The sequence below is a fragment of the Astatotilapia calliptera genome, chromosome 19 (genome assembly GCF_964374335.1).
Source record: "Astatotilapia calliptera chromosome 19, fAstCal68.1, whole genome shotgun sequence".
Lineage (NCBI taxonomy): Eukaryota > Metazoa > Chordata > Actinopteri > Cichliformes > Cichlidae > Astatotilapia > Astatotilapia calliptera.
This window is the reverse complement of record NC_137440.1, coordinates 26454564-26474527: the sequence shown is the minus strand read 5'-3', so window position 1 is coordinate 26474527 and position 19964 is coordinate 26454564. Positions and strand designations below refer to the sequence as shown.

The window sequence follows — 19964 nt, the reverse complement described above, 5'->3', positions numbered from 1 at the left end:
CTCTGAACTCTGCCATCATTTCGAGCTTTGGTGCGTTGCTTTGACGCAAGACGTGACTGTTGTAGGGTTTAAACTCGTTTGACCTCTGCTGCTGTGAATGGACAGTGTTTGGACAGCACTCCAGCCTATCATCTCCCACATGCTCCCTTTCTGTCCCACTTTGTCTCCCTTACTGTAATTGGTGTCAGAGCCAACACTAGGATTTGGATGAGGCATGAGCTAACAATGTGAGCATGCCCTTACTTGGCTAAAGCTCCTATCTTATGACATCCTTCTTTGGAACACCTACCAGTGGACTGGCTGCAGACCTGCACTGGCCCCTTGTGTTAATCAAAGGGCATTACACCATATCTGTCTCTCACAGTTGACGCATCTGTTCTCTAGCAGTCTGAAAAGGTGATCAAATGTTGCATAAGCGGACTCAGAGAAGCATTTGTGTTAGCTCGTTTAAGCTTCGATTCGACCAAAGATTATCATGACTGTAGGATTCTCTTATTGTTAAACTTTTACTGTGCCCTTTTTCAGGCTTCGTTAGACTTTTAGTCAGATGATGTGTCAACGGAAATTGAAAACCTCGCATGATTGCTATCTTGAATCTCAAACTGAAGAAAAAGCATGAAGTCAGTTTCCCCACTTTTTGCCTAAAATGACACAAAAGATTCAAGTTCTTCTCATTGTTTCCGTAAACTTGTCCTTGAAGCTCTTGTATAGACTTCTGATTCATTTTCCCATTGAGAAAGAGCTATTTCCTGCTTGAGTTGAGCCTTTTCCTTCTACGCTGTCCACAGCTAATCGGTCCCCTGCTCATATGCATTTTTTATAACTTTACTTCCCATTTTGCTTAGCATACAGGAAGGTTGTATCTGTTGCGGTATTGCATACAGAGTTGTTGGCTAACTGACACAGGCTGACATAGAAGCAAGTGTCTAAGTGTGACTGTCACAGAGGTTCACTGACACCCAGTGACAGCATCAGTGACATGGAAGTATCTGGACACAGACATGTGGAGGTTCTTATTCCGCACCAAAACCCGCATGGCAGAGGCAAGTAGATGCTTTTATTTCATGTGTGCGTGTTATGAACCTCCGCTTGTTACAAAGTGGGCAGCTGCGTGTGAGTGTGGTCAGGTGAAGAATGTGCTGGGGACTTGCCGAAAGCTTTAGGGAGTGCTTGGTGTGTGTGTGTGTGTGTGTGTGTGTGTGTGTGTGTGTGTGTGTGTGTGTGTGTGTGTGTGTGTTGCGTGATATTTTGGGAGGGATGAAGGGGTTTCCTCTGTGAGGGTGGATGTGAGAGTTTTCATCTTCCCAGCTATGAATTGACGGGAAACAAAGGAGGATGTGGATGGAGGATCTTCCACCTCCTCCAACCTCAAAAATCATAAAAAATGTTATTTTCAATGCTAGGGTTAATGCTTCACTGAAGATTCTGCCTTTTCACTCAACCGGTGTAGCAAATTTAAAAGTTAGATGCTCAGTTTTTTCATCTTTGCGTTTTGGCCAAGTCATGGTATTAATGCAATCAAACTGAAACTGATCTGCAAAACCACAAAAAATATGTGTGAGGCCATGAAGTGTGAATACTCTTTTTCTTTTTCTTTTTTTTTTATCTCCCACACACCATGTGACTTCATTTCAAAAGACAGCTGTTCCTGAGTACTCTAGATTCCGGATAACACGAGAACCTTTATAAATAGTTAGTCATAACGCTGAATTTCAGCTTCTTCTCTGCAACAGCTGTCATGCTTGTAAACTCAGCTCTCCTGTGTAGTTGGTTATCTAGTTATCGAGCAGGAAGGATGTGAGATCAGTTCAAGAAAAGAGGAAGTGAGAAGTAGGAGGGAAGAGAAGTTTCCTGTCACTAATGTGGCCCTATTCTACCCTCTTCTCTGTGTGTGTGTGTGTGTGTGTGTGTGTGTGCGTGTGTGCATGTGTTAATGAGATGTACCTGCAGCAAGCCTGTATGAAGAGGTACAAATGTACCTGTTGCAAAACCCGTCATGTTTTACGTAACTCATGTTAACTGCTCCATTCAAACACTTCCTAGAACGAGTCTCATATCACCTGGATAGAGAGGGACTATGCCACTATTAGAGCCCAGGTAAGCTCTCACCACCTGTGTACTGTTGCTTTTAAATCCGTTCATTCTGCAGCTCCTCCCTCGCTAAACAAACATTACATCCTGCTTCATCCATGTCACATTGTATTTCCTTTTTCTTTTTTTTTCTCGTCTCCCCACCCTCTGGAAAATGTACTCTCCCATCACAAAATTGTTAAGCAAATAACCTTTTCTGAGCACAGGCTGCAGTGCAGGTTCGCTGCCAGCCAAGTAACGCTGCTCTTTGGTCAAGAGGAGTTGACTCATGCTCTATATACAGGCGCGTAATGGCGTATTCTCTCAGGTTAAAGAAGTGTTTGCTGTATAAACGGCAATAAAGTGAGCAATGGAGGAAAGTAAGAGGATCTCAAGACCACTTTACGAGCAGCGAGAGCTGTGTTAGGAGACAGGATGAGCAGGAACAGGACTGTTAAGAGGGGGAAGAGAGCAACATGCCTGGCCACAGACAGGAAAATCTCTGTCATCCAGAGGCAGTGAGTTGTCTGAATCCTCTCTGGTGTGTTGACACCGAGAGGGGACACATCATCCTCTCTCTGCCATCCTCCTCCACGCTGGCCTCTGTGTTGAATTATGGGTAAAGGGAAGTGGCACAGAGTTGGGTTCTTGAGTCTGTAAAATTACTGATAATGCAAGCAAATTTATTCAAGAAAGCATTTAATTGGCATTTTCTTTTTACTTTTTCTCCACCTCTATCTCTTTTTTGTGCTTCTTTTGAGTTTCAGTGTACTCCTGTTGCTCGCTTGCTCTCTCTCTCTCTTTCTCTCTCTCACTCTCTCTCTCTTTCAGCCGCACACATGTGTGTGTGTGAGAGAGAGAGTGTGACAAGAAGTTGGGTGCAGGACTGTGAGAATATAGCAGGCTCTTCCTTCCTGCTCGCTTCGGTTCCAGTTCATTTCAGCTGCAGTCATTCACCGAAGGCACACCGGTCTAATCAGACAGACACAGAGGCAGGGAGCGAGCAAGGACCGGAGATAGAATGGAAGAGAACATGAAGATGAAGCACTGAAGGAAATTTAGCAGAAGGCCTCTGCAGTCGACTAAAGAGCAGAGGCTGAGAGACTTTTCAATATTTATCTGCAGTCCACACAACGAATCCTAACATGAAAGCACAAACGATCTTAAAGTGTGCTCTCGGTGAGATGAGGTGAGATTTGAGATGATTATATGAGAGGTAGAAGAGTGTGTACCTTGTTATGGATGAAGGTAGGATGATACAACACTCTGGGAAATGCTGAGATGGAGAAGGACAAGAGAAAGTTCAACCTGACTCGCATGCTGTCCATCTACTTGTTCAAAAAGAACAAATCCTTGACTGGCAGCCCTGCTCACTGTAACACCTACAGACCCACGGCGGCAACGGACAACGACACTGGCACTTTACCTCCGCCGGAGAACCACTGGACGGTAAAGTGACACCTCCTGATATTGACATCTCGATCAGCTTTGAGTAGTTAAGTCGTCGACAGAGCGTTCAGTGGCGTCGTCTTAATGAAACTGAGTTTTAAGAAAATGAGGAGAAAAGAGGGATTCATCAGCACAGCAAAGTGCAAACGAGGTTTTGTATTCGCTCTTGTCGCGGTTGTTCAGAAAACAAGGTGCAACTGAAAGCCTGCTGTGTTCAGCCAACTCTGGTTTCCTGTTGTCAAATTAAGTCCCAGGCTGCAGTGGTCTGTGGTGATGGCGGTGGCTGTTGTTTTGTAGAAACTTTTAAAAAGCTGAAAGAAGAGACTGCTGAAAATATGTCTTTCATCACTTCTTTGAAATATTGATTATGCAACGGTCAGCTGATTGCACTTTATTTTTTGTTTGGTTGTTTTTTTTAAATAACTTGTAATTGCCAAGTGTAACTTTATTCAGGATCCATGGTAATAGTGTAAACCTGAACATGCCTATAAAGGAGAAATTAGGAGCAGGACAGCCCAGATGTTCTGCTTTCTGATCCCTGAGATTTGGATTTCATAGGCAGAAGTAGGGGAAAAGTCTTTCCCCTGAAACTGCACTGGTGAATCTAAAATTCTCCCAGCAGGGTACCTACTGTACTTTGCTTCATCACAGGGCCCGAGGTGTGAAATTCAAGGAAGATTATCAAGGGAGGGGAACACTCTTGAAAGAGAATTCTCTGCATCGTTGTTATTGTTGTTGAGTTTTGGGTGAGGCTGACACCAGGTCAGCTGCGCGTGTTCATGTGGTGGAGCTATGAGCGGTGTCAGCTGGGATCCACCCAGTTGTGAGAGTGCGCTTGCTGTGAACTTGCTTTTACACAGATCTACTTCCACTGAATATTTACACCACCAGTTCCCGTGTGCTAAAAGCAAATAAACGCATCGATAAGCAACTGTTTGTGCTCACGTGCACATCTCACTTCTTACCATGCTTCCTCTTTTTTTGAAATGTGTTATATTGACAGCAGGAGGCACCTCCACAGGAGAACTTATCTTTGCATAAGCAAGCGGCTTGTGAAATTTTTTTTTTTTTTTTGCAGCTGTGCAGTATTGCTGTCGTTCTGTGATCATTGACTGCTTTCCCTCCGTCTGTTTTCTTTTCACTCTTTAGGAAGATGGAGACATCAAAGAGATCAACATCACCCATGTGGTCAAGGAGGGCTCAGAGAAAGCTGATGCCTCTCAGTTTGAACTGCTCAAAGTCCTGGGACAGGGATCCTTTGGCAAGGTAATTTGCTTTTACTCTTTCGGTTTCTTTCTATTTTGACTACATGTCTATTTTTCTCTTCCTCCTTTGCTACTCTTACTCCCCAACCTACAAAAATCGTTGCATCTTTAACAGTGTTTTTGGTGTTTGTTATATTTTTGGGGGGAATTTTTTTGAAAAAAAATTATTTTGCAGGTGTTCCTGGTACGAAAGGTGACTCCTCCCGATGCCAACCAGCTCTATGCCATGAAGGTCCTCAAGAAGGCCACACTAAAAGGTACAGCAACGTCAGGCTTGGCTATGGTCGTGAAATTTTAAGAATTGCTACTTTTCTCTGTTTTGGCTTTTGGCTTCATTGACAGGGAAAAAAAAACAAAGAAAAGTGAGTGAGTTGGGTTTTTTTGTTTTTTTTGTTTTTTTGTTTTGTTTTTTTTTTGTAGAGCTGCACCTTTTACCTTTCCGGTGATGTTGATTTGAAAAGGCCTTGTGTTTGGCAACTTCATTTTTCAAGTGGTTGTTTAGTTTCATATAAAAGGGTGTATGAATTTCCTGTAACACATGCAGTGGTATGTGTGCATAGTAAGACCACCACTGCTTTCAGTGGGTTCCTATGAACAGGTGTTGTGGTCTCACCTTCTGCAAACATCGGGGCATCAGATTTCTTCTCATCATCTCCCAAAATCACGTGGGTGGTTCTGTGCAGCTTTGCAAATTTAACAGGGACCTGTTACTCTCATTTAAATCTCCGTGTTTTTATTCTTTAACAGCTTTTCATGACTAGCAGGTCAAATTGATCATAATTCGCCTTATTTTGGGTGTAGCTCCTCTCTGTCTGAAATTCGCTATTTTACATTCCTTCCCTTTTGCTTGAAGTCAGCTTTTTTCTGATTGGCTGCCCATGGTGAAGTTTTTAAGCAGCAGCTGAGTTAATCTACTGTGCTCAGAGTCGCAGTTGCATGCACAAAATCCCCAAATTTAGGTCATCATTAACATTCAGCACTGACCCCATTATTTAAGTTTGGCTATGCTTTAATTTGAGGATCCTCTCCTATTGCAGCTTAATGAGTCCAAGTTGAATTGTACTCTCATCAGCACCAGCATTTAGTGTGTTGTAGTACTTTTACCATACTCTGTGCTTACGTACAGACACGTTATAAATCTTTAATGCATACTATCACACTAACCCTCGATCATTGGCCTTCAGTCAGAGACCGTGTGAGGACCAAGATGGAGCGAGACATTTTGGCAGACGTCAATCACCCATTTGTTGTCAAACTGCACTATGGTGAGTCAGCCTGATGCTTTTGTTAGACTCTGCTTCCCTTCCCTCTTATTAATGTTATTTGATGTACTGACTTGATTTACTGTTTTATTACTTCAACTTCCAGAAGCTTAACTCATGCTTCCTGATTTACAGTTGAACTAAATGTGAATTTGTGCATCTGTAGCATTCCAGACTGAAGGGAAGCTGTACTTGATCCTGGACTTTCTCAGAGGAGGGGATCTTTTTACTAGACTCTCCAAAGAGGTAAAAAAAAAGAAAAAGAAAAAAAAGAAGTGACTACTTAGTGTTGTTATGCTGACCTGAGGTCAGGATTTCTTTTTCTCAGTCCTATGTCCACTTATTTATCCTATAAACTGATATGTGCTTACCCATTTATTCTGCATTGTGTCACTCTGCGGTGTTATGCTCTCTTATAGTCTCATTTTCCTTTTCTTTGTGTGTCACATCCTCTCTCTTCTTTGTCTCCTTTACCCCTCAGGTGATGTTCACAGAAGAGGATGTGAAGTTTTACCTAGCAGAACTGGCATTAGGACTGGACCACCTTCATAGCTTGGGTATCATTTACAGGGACCTCAAACCTGAAAAGTAAGAGTGGAAAACCAAGCGTTTTGCATGCCATGCTGCAGGAAATGTATAATGACAAATATATATAAAAATATACACACAGTGCATCAGTCATAAACGTCTCCAAGTTAGATTAATCCAGAAGAACAGCATGCATTTCAGTGAGTGTGGGAAAAGTGTCTTCCCTGCTGCAGACCTGTAGCCACAACCCCAGACAGCAGTGATGACTTCAAAGTGCAACAATTTCCTCCTGTCATATTTCTATTGCACTCACTGCAAAGTATTTTTTACTTGTTGAACCCTGCACCATTTTCATTAGCTTGTGTTCCCTCACTCTCTGCTGTAATTGGCACATCGGTACTTGTTATGGTACATTGCTGCCACCAGCTGTCGATGCTTGTTCCTCAGCGTGTGCTGTGCACAGCACTCGATCTCATAGTATGCATGTAAGACCCGACACCGTCGCTAATTTAAAGAGCCGGTGATTCATTTATGTGTTGCTTTTTTAAATTTTGGTGCTTTTTAATGCTAACATGTTGTATTGAAACTGAAACGTGTTTTTATAACTTTGACCACCACATACGGACTGCTTTATTAGCCTTCAGTTGTTTTTAAGGGTACCTAATGATCCGACAGCCGAGTATACTTTGACACCAAGACATACTACAACTGAGCAAAGCATACAGCAAAGAAAAGTTTACTTTGTACAATCCAGATGGGTAAAATGTTCAGACTCTGTAAGATTTTAGTTTGTCTTATATGTGACATTGTTTTCTCCTAGCATTCTTCTGGATGAGGAGGGACACATCAAACTCACAGGTGAGCCTCCTTGTTGTTTCTTTTACATCTACCTCTCACTATTCATTTTGCACACACACTTTCCTTTCCTCTACCACATTGACCTTGATTCACAGCAGTGATGGCTTTATCTCACTGACTCGTATCTCCATAACATCCTGTATATGTTCCCCAAGTTAATTATAATACTTTATCTTGAATATCTGTGATAAACCTCTTTAGAATCTCTTATCCTCAACCAGAGGAAACGAATGATAATTAAGAAGTCGCCTTAACAGAGCTCTTGTGGGAAAACTGTTTCATGTTAAAGCTTTTTGTAGCTATTATCGTGCTGCTATATAATATAATATAAGGATCCAGGTCCTTGGTTAATGTCTTGTGTGTTTTCAGATTTCGGCCTGTGTAAAGAAGCCATTGATCATGAGAAGAAAGCTTATTCCTTCTGTGGCACTGTGGAGTACATGGCACCAGAGGTCGTGAACAGGCAGGGACACACCCACAGCGCTGACTGGTGGTCGTTCGGGGTACTAATGGTAAGGAGGAAAAAACGTACTGGCTGAGCGTAAATATTACGTAAATAAATATGCCGATTACATTTTTTGTGTTTTCTCTCCCAGTTTGAGATGCTGACGGGGGCGTTGCCATTTCAAGGGAAGGACCGCAAAGAAACCATGAATCTCATTCTGAAGTGAGTACCACCTGGATTCAAGAACATCACTCATTTTTTCTTTTCTTTTAACTACTTACTCATGTCCATCAGCAAAAGCGTGTGAGTGGACTAGAGCCTATTCCACCTCACTTTGGGTGAGAGATGTGGGCTACACCTTGGACAGGAAGCCGGTAAATTACAGGGCTAACACAGTTAGACAGCTGAGCAGGCACATTCACAACTACATCTGAAGTCAATTTACAATGACCAGCTAAGTAGCTCTCAAACGTTTTGTGGCACGCCCCCCATTTGTAGGCTGAAAAAAGTTTTGGTTTTTTTTGTTTTTTTTTCTCCCTCGCTCAGGAATCCCTTTTACCAACTTATTTTAATTCAGTTGTTTTCCCAGATTGTCCATGCCCAACCTGCATAGGCGGTCAGGTGGGGTATGACGTCCTAAACAGGCTCTCAGCTTAAGAACTAACCCGGAGAGTAAATTTGCAGGCACATGGAGAACACGGAAAAACTCAATTCAACACAAAAACCTGTTGCCAAATGTACTTATTCCAACATATTCCAACTGCCTCATTCTATATCCGGTGCAATAATTAAAGCTGGAAGCCCTCTTTGTGTGTTTGTGCAGGGCTCGTCTTGGAATGCCTCAGTTCCTGAGTGCAGAGGCCCAATCTTTGCTCAGGGCTTTGTTCAAAAGGAACCCTGCCAACAGACTGGGTTAGTATCAGCTCTGGAACATGACTTTGACAAATGACGGTACACACTCTATCTGATTTCACAGGGAAAGGCTGTGCTTTACATTGGTTTGTAGTTTTCTATTGTGATTGATTCTATTTGATGTTTTGCAGGATCTAATGCCGATGGCGCTGAGGAGATTAAGCGGCACGGTTTCTTCTCAACCATAGACTGGAATGTGAGTTCTGTGTGATTACATATGTGTTTGAATTTATAGCAACCATCACAGGTGGCATTCAGAACTTCAACTGCACAGCGTGAGTTAAGCTTCTTTATTCCTTTTTAGAAACTCTTCCGAAAAGAAGCAAAGCCTCCGTTCAGACCAGCGGTCGCACGTCCGGATGACACTTTCTACTTCGACTCCGAATTCACCTCCCGCACACCTAAAGGTCGAAAATCAAAAATCAATACACATTTTTTTTTATTTAAAGGAGACACAGCAACATTGGGATGCACTAACATATTTGTGATTAGCTGTGCTTGTCAATAATACCTCAATGTGAAGTTTTTATAGCAGTGCCTTTTTTGTTTTCTAACATTACTGCAATAAACCTGTCTGTTTTTCCGAAGCCTTTATTTTTATTTATTATCCTGCAGACTCCCCTGGTGTACCCCCCAGTGCTGGAGCTCACCAGCTCTTCAGAGGCTTCAGCTTTGTTGCATCAACTCTGTTAGAGGAGGATGGTTCATCAGAGCCAGTGCAGGCCCCACCACATCCAGTGGTTCAGGTCAGTAGCTATTCACTCTTGGGATAGATAAATACTGGATACTGGAGCCTGTTCTGGCAGGACACAAAGAAAACCAAGAAATTTCCCCTATGACTCCTTTGGCAACAGTGGGAGGGGAAAAAACTCCCTTCTAACAGGAAGAAGCCTCCAACAGAACCGGGTTTAGGGAGGGGCAGCCATCTGCTGCGACTGGTTGGAGGTGATGGGAGGAAGTTAGGTTAACTGGTCATTTAGAGTGTCCAGTCAACTAAGTGCATGTCTTTGGACCCTGGGAGAAAGTCGGAATACCTGGAAAGAACAAACTCATGACATGGGAAGAAATTGCAAACACCACACAGAAATTCCCCGGCTAGATGGTGGTGAGGCAGCCGTGCCAACCACCCCACACTGTGCTGCCCGCAACATGATCAACAGTAACTCGACACACTAAAACTGAACAATGGAAGATTATAATAATATTGGCTGGTGTGATGAGTGTGAATTCGAATAGTAGGGTTTGGCACACTTCAGGCCCCTTAGTTATTCTCACATTGTATCCATCTTCTGATGGCTGTTATCAGCAGGAAAACAGACCACATCACAAGGCTCAAATCATCTCAAACTGGTTTTCTGAACATGACAGTGAGTTCATTGTGCTCAAATGGCCTCCACTGTCATCAGATCTCAACCCAATAGAGCATCTGTGCACTCGAAAATTTGCAACATGGGTGTGCAGCTGGAAAATGCGCAGCAGCTGTGAGATTAAATCATGTCACTATGAACTAAAACCGCTGACGAATGTTTTCAGTTCCTTGTTGATTCTATGCTATGAAGAACTAAAGCATTTCTGAAAGTAAAAGGGAAGTGAGCCTAGTAATTAGTACCTGATGAAGTAGTCGGTGAATATGCCCATGTACTGTAATCTAAAGGTGTGGACAAAGTTATTTCAGTGTGTTATATTTCTGTCGAGTTCTGACTGCTGATGGCATGAAATAGAGACAGATTCTGTGTGTACGGTGTGCGAAAGGCAGACAGGAACACGATTAGAAAGAAACGACTCAGATGAGGTACACGGCTTCAAATCTTGTGTAATGCCTGGCAAAAGCAGTTTTTCTACTGCGTGTGTGGTAGATTTGAAGAGACACTTTGACAAAGAGGAAGAAATTGACTCCAGAAATAGATTTCAGCCCCTTCCCCAACATCATCAACCTCCCCCCACATGAGCTCTTGTCAGTCCGTCACTCCTCCAACGCTCATCACAATTTCAAATCTTCCTCTGCAGCAACTACACGGGAAAAACGTCCTTTTCAGCGATGGCTACGTACTGAAGGAAGATATAGGGATGGGCTCTTTCTCCGTCTGTAAACGTTGTATCCACAAAGCCACCAACACTGAATACGCTGTCAAGGTATGAACACATAAACACACACACAGGGAAAAGTTAGCTTGTGAATACAGGACAGCAAAATCTAACAAATATGTTTTTCAGTAGTTCTTCAGTAAAAGAAGGAGGAAAATATGCAGCCTTTCAAAAACATGATCCTAATGCCGTTGTTGTGCTTTTGATTTCCAGATGATTGACAAGACTAGCACAGACCCCTCTGAGGAAATAGAGATTCTGCTTAGATACGGACAGCACCCTAACATCATAACACTCAAGGATGTGGGTCTAAACACGCACTCTGTCTGACAACCTTTGTTCGCCTTGGGTGTTGAGTGTAATAAGACTCGCTGATGTTTGTTTGTCTTTCTGTCGCAGGTGTACGACAACGGTAAGCAGGTGTTCATGGTGACGGAGCTGATGCGTGGAGGAGAGCTGCTGGATCGGATCCTCAAGCAGAAGTTCTTTTCGGAGCGAGAGGCCAGCGCTGTGCTACACACTATCACCAAGACTGCTGAGTACCTCCACTCACAAGGGGTGAGGACCACTAAGACCACTAGGACTTTTAGTCCTGTTTTATATGTATGTTTTGTCTAAGGAGCTTGAAAAGAAAAGCCTTTTGGACTTCTTTGAGTTTCTTGAAGACGTTTCACCTCACCTGAGAAGCTTCTCAGTTCTAAGGTCAAATGGTGGAGAGTCCCAGATTGAAGTCCTAGGGGAGTGTCCCCCGAAGAGGGTCATGAACCCCCTTGTTGATCCTCTACCTAAACGCACGAGCCAAGGTGTGAAAATGGGTGTAGGTCACAATCAGCCAAGGTTTCGGGTGAACCCGCTGTGAAACCTAGCCCCACCCTATCATGTGACTTTGAGGTCAAATGGCATTATTCTGAAATGGCAAACCTGTGAAGCACACAATGGGTTTTTTTAAAATTATTTTCTGGAGCTGTATTTGAGCAATAGTGTTTTATCAAAATAACTGCTGTGAAATAGCTCTGTCTTTTAGAAATATTAGTTAAGGTGCTATTAGAGTTTAGTTATTTGATGTTCATTTTGCTTTTTTAAGAAAACTGTTGAATAGTAGTGCCTTTGAAAACCAGGCTAAAGTCTTTACTTTTCTTTTTCTTTTTACTTTTTTATGTTTCCTGATGTTTAAAAACTTACAACACATGTCTACTTTTGTTTACTTTTTATGAATTTCTAGCTTGAAGATGTCAAACTGTGTTCATCCTTTTAATTATTTTGGTTTAGTAACAACACATAGGGGAATAATCACTTGAAGCACCTCGGTAAATAATTCAACTTCTGATTAGAATAAAATTGAAAATAATTTATAGAAGACATTTTTAAAGCAGATAAAAATGGGAAAGAATTCCACCCAAGAGTGTTTACTGACACTTTCAATCCTAATTTTCTCCCTCCATTCCACTCTTGCCCTCTTGTGTTTCAGGTAGTGCACAGAGACCTGAAGCCCAGCAACATCCTCTATGTCGACGAGTCGGGGAATCCCGAGTCAATCAGAATCTGTGACTTCGGCTTTGCTAAGCAACTGCGTGCCAACAATGGCCTGCTAATGACCCCGTGCTATACTGCTAACTTTGTAGCTCCTGAGGTGAGCAAGTGACGAGTGCGCTCGCAAGACATACTCACAAAAGTCAAGGTTCCCCCAGTCATTGTGATATATAGTAATATGTGATTCCTTCTGACTCTGCTATAGGTGCTGAAGCGTCAGGGCTATGATGAGGGATGTGACATCTGGAGTCTCGGGGTTTTGCTGTACACCATGCTGGCTGGGTTAGTAGGAACACTTGAAATCATTCTTTGAACTTTGTTCTCTCTCATTATTCTTTGCATTAACCTTACCGTCTGTCTACTTTTGTTCTCACCAGTTTCACTCCATTTGCCAACGGACCTGAAGACACTCCAAATGAAATCCTGAACAGGATAGGCCACGGCCACTTCAGTCTGACTGGTGGTAACTGGGACTCTGTGTCTGATGCCGCCAAGGTAGGAGTCAATATTTGTTAGACAACTCTTTTACTCCCTAGAAAGAATTTTTTGTTGTATTTGCGTCAACCTACAAGTTTTCCATAATATTATTATTTGGCTTTTTCTAGGACCTGGTGTCCAAGATGCTTCACGTTGACCCCCATCAGAGACTGACTGCTAAGCAGGTTCTCAAACACCCATGGATTGTCCGCAGAGACAAGCTGCCCAACAGCCAGCTCCCACACCAGGACCCCAAGCTGGTCAAGGTAACAAAACTGCCTGGAATCAGGTTAAAGGAATTCATTGATTCATTGAAGTTTTAGTAGTTGAAACTCAACATGTAGAATGATTTTTATATCATATCAGTTCCTTTTAGTGTCACCAAAATACCAATATGATTGTACACTGCAATATACTCGCATCGTGTGTTGCATTGTCGATTAGAAAACACAAGACGAGCGGGTTTTTTGCATTGCAGTAAATCAGACAACATATCAGTAATTCATACTCTCATCTGGGCTTCAATCATGATGTTGCTCTTTATGCACAGGGTGCAATGGCAGCCACCTACTCCGCCCTGAAGAACTCACAACCTACTCCAGAGCTCAAGCCCATTGAGAGCTCCTTCCTTGCTCAGAGGCGTGTTAAGAAACTTCCCTCCACATCTCTGTAGAGACTCTGAATAGCCAAACAGGTCACAGGAGTCTGATCAAAACCACACCTCCTGGCTCCAAACCACCCCGTCAGCTTGCTCGGGGACTTGGTGTCGACCCGCCAATACCAGCCAAGGAACACTGACTGTGGTCCTGCCCCCATCTTGTGACATCAGTTGTCCCGCTCTAGCTATCATCCTCCTTGTGTGGGCTCGCCAGCTGCAGCTGTTAGCCGATCTCCTTTTGCCTATCAAAATATCATGACGATGGATGGGGGCAATGAGGGCGAAAAAAAAAAAATGTAAAAAAAAATGGGTGCAGGTTTTTTGGCAGATGTTCTGGCGCCGTGTGGGTGTTTGTGCGAGTGTGTGAGCGTGTTTGTGCATGACCCGCTACAGAGTCGATGCAGCCCTGTTTTTGATGGTGACAATGAAAGTTTTCTCTTCTCATCTTTGCTGTAATTGGTTGTCATTCTCGCTGCACGCCTATCCATCTGCCTGTTTTTTGGTTTTTTTGCCGTCTGTCCGTTCTTTTTGTAGGGTTTTTGAGCTTCGTATTAGCGGTTGTGCTGCCAATTCAACCTGTGCCGACAGCACAAAACCACAGTACTGTCCAAACTGCTGTTAAATGTTTCTCAGAGAACGTTATTGATATGAATATTAAAACATTTCTGCCATAAATGCCTCTTTGGCTTTGGTACAGCCAGAATATGTGCATTCTAGAAAATGTCAGTTGCTGATGTTTTGGTTAGTGTCAATCTATGCTTGCGTTTTGTTTTATGGAGAGTGTGTGCGGACGCGTGCGTGTGTGTGTGGGCGTGTGTGTCAGTTGCATGACTTGCAGTGTGTGTCTGTACTGTCTCGCGGGATGCTGCAGAGTCATGTGCATGGTCCGGTGATGTGGCTTTCTCGTTTCGCTCCTATTCCTCTTCTCTGCTTGGTCAATCTGCTGGCAACCATTTGAGATGTCTGTTATTTTTATTACTATAAAAACTAGTAACATAGATGGCTTTCTGTGAAAGAAACCCTGCCCAAGGAACAATGTGGCATGTTAAAAATTCTATATTTGCATTGTTTTCTTTCTTTTTTTTAGTTGTTTTCACTGTGTTTCTTGGATAATGCCTATTGAATACTGTTTCCTGTGTTGGTTGTTTTTGCTGTCGATTGTTTGTTTTTTTTCTCTTTATCCAAAGAAAGTAGTGATTTAAAATAGTGAAAGACATGCTGAGCACATCGCAGCCTGTGGACTTGATGCCGCACAGGTCTCTTCTTCTGTTTAATAAGTCAGGGCTGGCTGCTGTCTTTACGGAAATAAGCACTTGTTAAAATCTCTGTCAAATCACTGGTTATAATGTCACACATACTTGCCCTTATTGTGGATTATCTTTTTTTCATTCATTATATTGGAATTCCATTTGTTGATTATCTGACTCGTTGGTATTTTATTGACACTGAATACGAGGCCTAGAGTTAAAGGTGTCTCAGTGTAAGCTTCTCCACGGAGTAGGTCCTGCTTTTAGCTCAGTGCCTAGGCCTACAGGTGAGGCGGAATGTCTTGCATGGAAAGCACACCGTAAGGATAAGAAGATGCTGTGCATGTGTAGAAGAAAAGACCTGTGTGGCTTAAGAATCTATGAAGCAGCTGTCTTACCTCAAAAGAAATCAAAGTTATATTATAATTCTTGTTTGGTGGCAAAAAATCTCCCTCCTTTGTCAAAATTTATGGTAAGATGTTATTGTATGATAAAGATGAAGATTTTTATATCTTACAATATTAAAAATCGAGTTGCTATGACAAAGTGTCTGTCTTGCTTTATTGTTTTTTTTTTTTAACTTCAAGTGACATTCAAGTGTATAAAAAAAACACAATTCCCAGATATAGAAATATGAAAAAATATCACATTTTTGAAACCTACAAAGAACACATAATACTGTAAGAGCAGTAGTACTTCTTATAACTAATAATTCTTTATGCATACAGTTTTTTGTGAGTAGCTGTTTTTCATCCACAAACAAGTATTGGTGCTGGACCCATCACTTGGTTATGCTGCTGTTGGCTCAGGCTGCTGACTTCCTTACACTGAGTACTTCTCCACTCCCGTCTTCTCACTCCCCAGTTGTTTACACAAGAAAACTGCACCCAATTAAAATGTCATCTCTCTCATAATGTGTGCCGGGGGGCTCCCATGATGCACTGAGTGTTTCCTCTTCACTGATCTCTTTCCACACTGTGTGTTTATCCACCATTTTGCATTTAATTATTAGTAACTATTAAAGTCTGACTCTCTCCTATAGTTCGCCTTTTGTCCTGTCTCCCTCTGTTCCTTTCTCATTTCCCTCACCCCCATCTGGTCGCGCTAGACGGCCGGACCTTCCATGAGCCTTGCTCTGCCAGAGGTTTCTTCCTGTTAAAAGGGAGTTTTCATTGTCATCACGTGCTTATTCACAGGGGGTTATGTGATTGTTGGGGGGTTCTTTCTAATGTTATAGATACCAATCAACGTTCCCTCTAAGCTGCGCGCGTGCGCAATTGCGCACGGCTGGCACGGTCTCTGCGCACAGGAAAAAAAAATCTAACCTGAATTGAAATTAAAATTAATACTTTAATAATTCTGTTTTGCAGTGTTAGTCAGTAAGTGACTGGCTGCTCCCGTATGGGATTAGAACGATGCCACTTTATCCCATAGTCCAGCCAATGATGCGATTCACATTCGTATATATGCAGCTAATCAACGTTGTTGACAGGCTATGACAGCGTCCTTATGTGCCGACACCGGTGTTTTAGCAAAGCGGCGTGGCTGATGTGGAGTGAAGCCACGTTAATGACAATGTGTACAACCATTGGAGACGTGAGCAGGACAGACGGAACAATTGACGGGAAAAGTGTGGACTTTATACCAGTTTTTAAATTGTGTAAAACCAGAGTTATGATAAAAAAAAAACATGCAATGTTTCGAAAGCACTCTCCGCCTGTGCCCAAAACCCAAAGAAAACCCCACCCTTTCCTATTGGTGGAAAAATCTACCATGTCGACCAATCAAAAAATGATATGGCAACATGGCATTTAGTTGTTTAGGAAGGGGGAAGTTTTAGGAGTGACGGCAGTGTTTTGAGATGTGAGATATTTGCGATGTTCAGCGCAAATCTTGTGTAGTTGGTGTGTAGTGTAGTCAATAGTTTTCTTGTGTGTGTCAGAACAATGAGGCGACTACTGAATGTTACAGGAGTGATAAATCTGCTGTTGTCAGGCTGTTGTTCTCTTTTATCTCATAGTGGACATAAATTATTTTTGGAGCGGCACAAATAATTTACATGGCATCAAATTTGATGCAGAACAGCTGATTGTTCTGTAAATAGTTTGAAATGTTTATTTAAAAAAAACTTGGCTGCATAACTCAGTTACCTTTTTGAAGACGTAATGATATAATTAACTGCCCAACATTGGTCATTATTTACTGTATTTTGCAGACAGAGTTACAGGACTCTCTCCCAGACCACAGACTCATAATACAAGTCAGAGCTTTATTTATTTATTTATTTATTTATTTATTTATTTTTAAAAAAAGAAAAGAAAAAAAGTTGTGTTTTCAAATTTGGAGCTCAAGATATTTTTACTTCCAATAGTGTTAATGAATGAAGAAGATTTTTTAAAGTTTTCATTGTAAGTGGGCTAAAGCAGTTAATTAAAAGTAGTCTAACATAAATGTAAATGCTGTAATTGGATTATTTTAATAAACCATGTGACTTGGATGGATTCGATGCTGGCGTGACCACAGTGCACACGTCTGCTGTTGCTCACAGAGGTCCAAGGGACCGCTCAGGGAGTTTAGAATAGAATAGAATAGAATTCAACTTTATTGTCATTGCACATGCACAGGTACAGGGCAACGAAATGCAGTTTGCATCCATCCAGAAGTGCTTTAGTGATATAGATATATTACAATATATATTAGCAATAGTATAGATATGTAAGTATATTACAGAAATGGGTCTATTATGGTATGTTATAATGTACACGGTATGAAGTATGTTGTGAATATGCTATAACTATAAGTATGTACAGGCTGTAGTGAGTACAAGCTATGTACAGGCTATGAACAGGATATAAATATGAAAAACTATACAGAATAAAAAATAAATAACTTTACAGAAATCTGAGATATACAGCTATACAGAAATGTGAACTATGGAAGTTGTAAACAGTTGTAGAATTAAAGATTATCGAATGTACAGAATGATTATTTACACAGAGCTATACAGTAGTGCAGTTAAGATAAGTGAGGGTGTAGATAGTTTCTACAGAGGCTATATAAAGTGCTAGTGGTTGTGAGTGGTGGTTCAGTCCATGTTATTATTGTGTGTTTGAGGGTACAGTTGTCCATTGTGGGTGTGTGTATGTTCAGTCCATATGTTAACGTGGGTCAGTGTTTGTGTGTTCGCTCAGACACATGAAAAATTAGAGGGAACATTGCTTACCATATAAAGCACATTGAGGAGACTGATGTGATTGGTGCGCCTTACAAATAAAATTGAATAGCCAGGGGTGTCTAACTCCAGGCCTCGAGGGCTGGTGTCCTAGAGGTTTTAGATATGCTAGGTCAACACACCTGAATCAAATAATTAGTTCATTTCCAGGTTTCTGGAGAACTTCAAGATATGTTGAGGAGGTAATTTAGCCATTTAAATCAGCTGTGCTGGATAAAGAACACATCTAAAACCTGCAGGACACCGGCCCTCGCGGCCTTTTCCCCCTCTTCTCTTTATCCTCATACCCCGAGTGACTATGACAAATGGCTGCTCCCCACTCTCTGAGCATTTTTCTGCCAATGGCTCTTCCTGTTCAAAGGGGTTCTTTCTTCCCTCTGTCACCATCTGCTTGATTGTTGTGAATCTAATTAAGGATGTTGTCCCTGCTTGTGAAAAACTTGACTCGATTGGGCTGGGTTGGTGCATTGATGTGTGCCTTTAATGACCTTCACTTCCTGTCTCAGCAGACCAAAGCCTGGTGTATTTCCACAGATGGTCACTGGAGGGAGATAAAGTGCAAACATACAAACATAGGTTAAATCAATCCATGCCTGCATAAGTAGATGGATTGAGGCAAAGGTCAAGGCTTGTCAACATGAATACTGTACTTCTTTATTTTTTTTATTATTCCACTATGTTTAATTATTCAAACCTCATGTTTAAAACTGCTGCTGTCACTTTTTCCCTGTGATGAAAAGCATCAGTTGGTAGACCAAATTAAAGCCACATTAAATATTGTGATTCATATTTATGCATTCGCTTGGAGACAATATCAGTGTGTGAACGACTTTCTTCTGCAGCCTCTCTCCATCTGCTCTTGCTTGTAGCATTTTAACTGTCGTGTCCCAGCTTTCCCTCCTTCAGCAATATGGCAGATTCAGCTTTATTAGTATCAGCTCTTAGTATCGCCTCATGGTTGTACTTGATGTTACCTGCTTCTGTATGCACAGATGCAATCACTTACATAACAGCCACTGCTGCTCAGCGGTTGTGGGGGAGGATGATTTATGCTGACACGGTGTGCACCATCATGTCAGAGACAAATGCAGCTATTTATTTACAGACACACATACATAGTGTGATATATTCCCACTGGTCTGTGTTTGACGTCATCTTACCAGTAAGTCACACTGCGACGAATGACTTCCTGCTCTTTTACACTTACACACACGCACACACAGACAGACTGACTGACTCAGCCTGCGGCAGCAGAAAGAAGTCACTGATATTGATTACAAAAAAACAGAAAACCATCATCTGTTTCCCATCTCAGTAGAGAATAAAGTGGTGCTGTTTTTTATCCCCATCCTGTCTCCTTAGTTTACAGCAGCTGCCAGCTGGAGTGGCTCTTCTTAGATGCTGAATTTTCCTGGGTTTTTACAACAGTGGAAGTGTCTGTGGGTGTATGTGATGATGCATTCTTGTCTGATCTGAGCTGTAAAAGAGGACACTCTGTATGGATGAATATTTTAGGTGAAATTCCTCGCTATTTTTGGATGTCTTTCTGGCTGTGTTTTTGTTTTATTCTGTCTGATGTGAGTTGGTTGTGAAGTGCTGCTTCGAGCATCTCCAGAGGTTCTGTTAAAATAAATACAAAATCTATTATTGAATCTTAATCTTGTCTTTTCTATCCTACACAGCAGCCTCCAGCGTGAATTTAAAATTTTATTGCAACAAAATAACCACATTTATAATTAGTTCTTACCTCCACATATAGATAAAAACACAAATGTGTTGGTGTGGAACGATGGCGGTATGTCTCGTCTCAGTGACTTATCAATAACAGAAGTACAGTGATTGAGTACATGTTCAAGGAGCCAATCTGAAATGACTTGAGTTTTATGATTTGGTATATTATGATGGGTAAATGATGCGTACACTTTCATCATAAAGGAATGGACATG

At 41.8% G+C, this 19964-nt stretch overlaps 1 protein-coding gene across 3 annotated transcripts in view; it reads left to right on the top strand.

Moving 5' to 3' along the window:
• Positions 1-15332, top strand: part of rps6ka1 (ribosomal protein S6 kinase a, polypeptide 1) — a 45313-nt gene extending 29981 nt beyond the window's left edge. Inside the window, exons 1-22 of one of the 3 annotated variants that reach the window (XM_026152937.2) lie at positions 884-1043; positions 2044-2097; positions 4669-4785; positions 4960-5041; positions 5969-6049; positions 6213-6292; positions 6528-6634; positions 7395-7432; positions 7802-7944; positions 8029-8099; positions 8701-8789; positions 8921-8985; positions 9094-9196; positions 9405-9535; positions 10797-10922; positions 11088-11177; positions 11274-11432; positions 12343-12504; positions 12610-12686; positions 12782-12899; positions 13010-13147; positions 13432-15332. In XM_026152937.2, coding sequence (XP_026008722.1) covers positions 1002-1043; positions 2044-2097; positions 4669-4785; positions 4960-5041; positions 5969-6049; positions 6213-6292; positions 6528-6634; positions 7395-7432; positions 7802-7944; positions 8029-8099; positions 8701-8789; positions 8921-8985; positions 9094-9196; positions 9405-9535; positions 10797-10922; positions 11088-11177; positions 11274-11432; positions 12343-12504; positions 12610-12686; positions 12782-12899; positions 13010-13147; positions 13432-13554 — 2196 coding nt within the window. In that variant the 5' untranslated portion in view covers positions 884-1001 and the 3' untranslated portion in view covers positions 13555-15332. Of the gene's footprint in view, positions 1-883; positions 1044-2043; positions 2098-3021; positions 3520-4668; positions 4786-4959; positions 5042-5968; positions 6050-6212; positions 6293-6527; positions 6635-7394; positions 7433-7801; positions 7945-8028; positions 8100-8700; positions 8790-8920; positions 8986-9093; positions 9197-9404; positions 9536-10796; positions 10923-11087; positions 11178-11273; positions 11433-12342; positions 12505-12609; positions 12687-12781; positions 12900-13009; positions 13148-13431 lie in introns of those variants that run through there. The other 2 variants (XM_026152935.2, XM_026152936.2) reach the window with 2 other exon arrangements.
• Positions 15333-19964: the final 4632 nt, after the last annotated feature.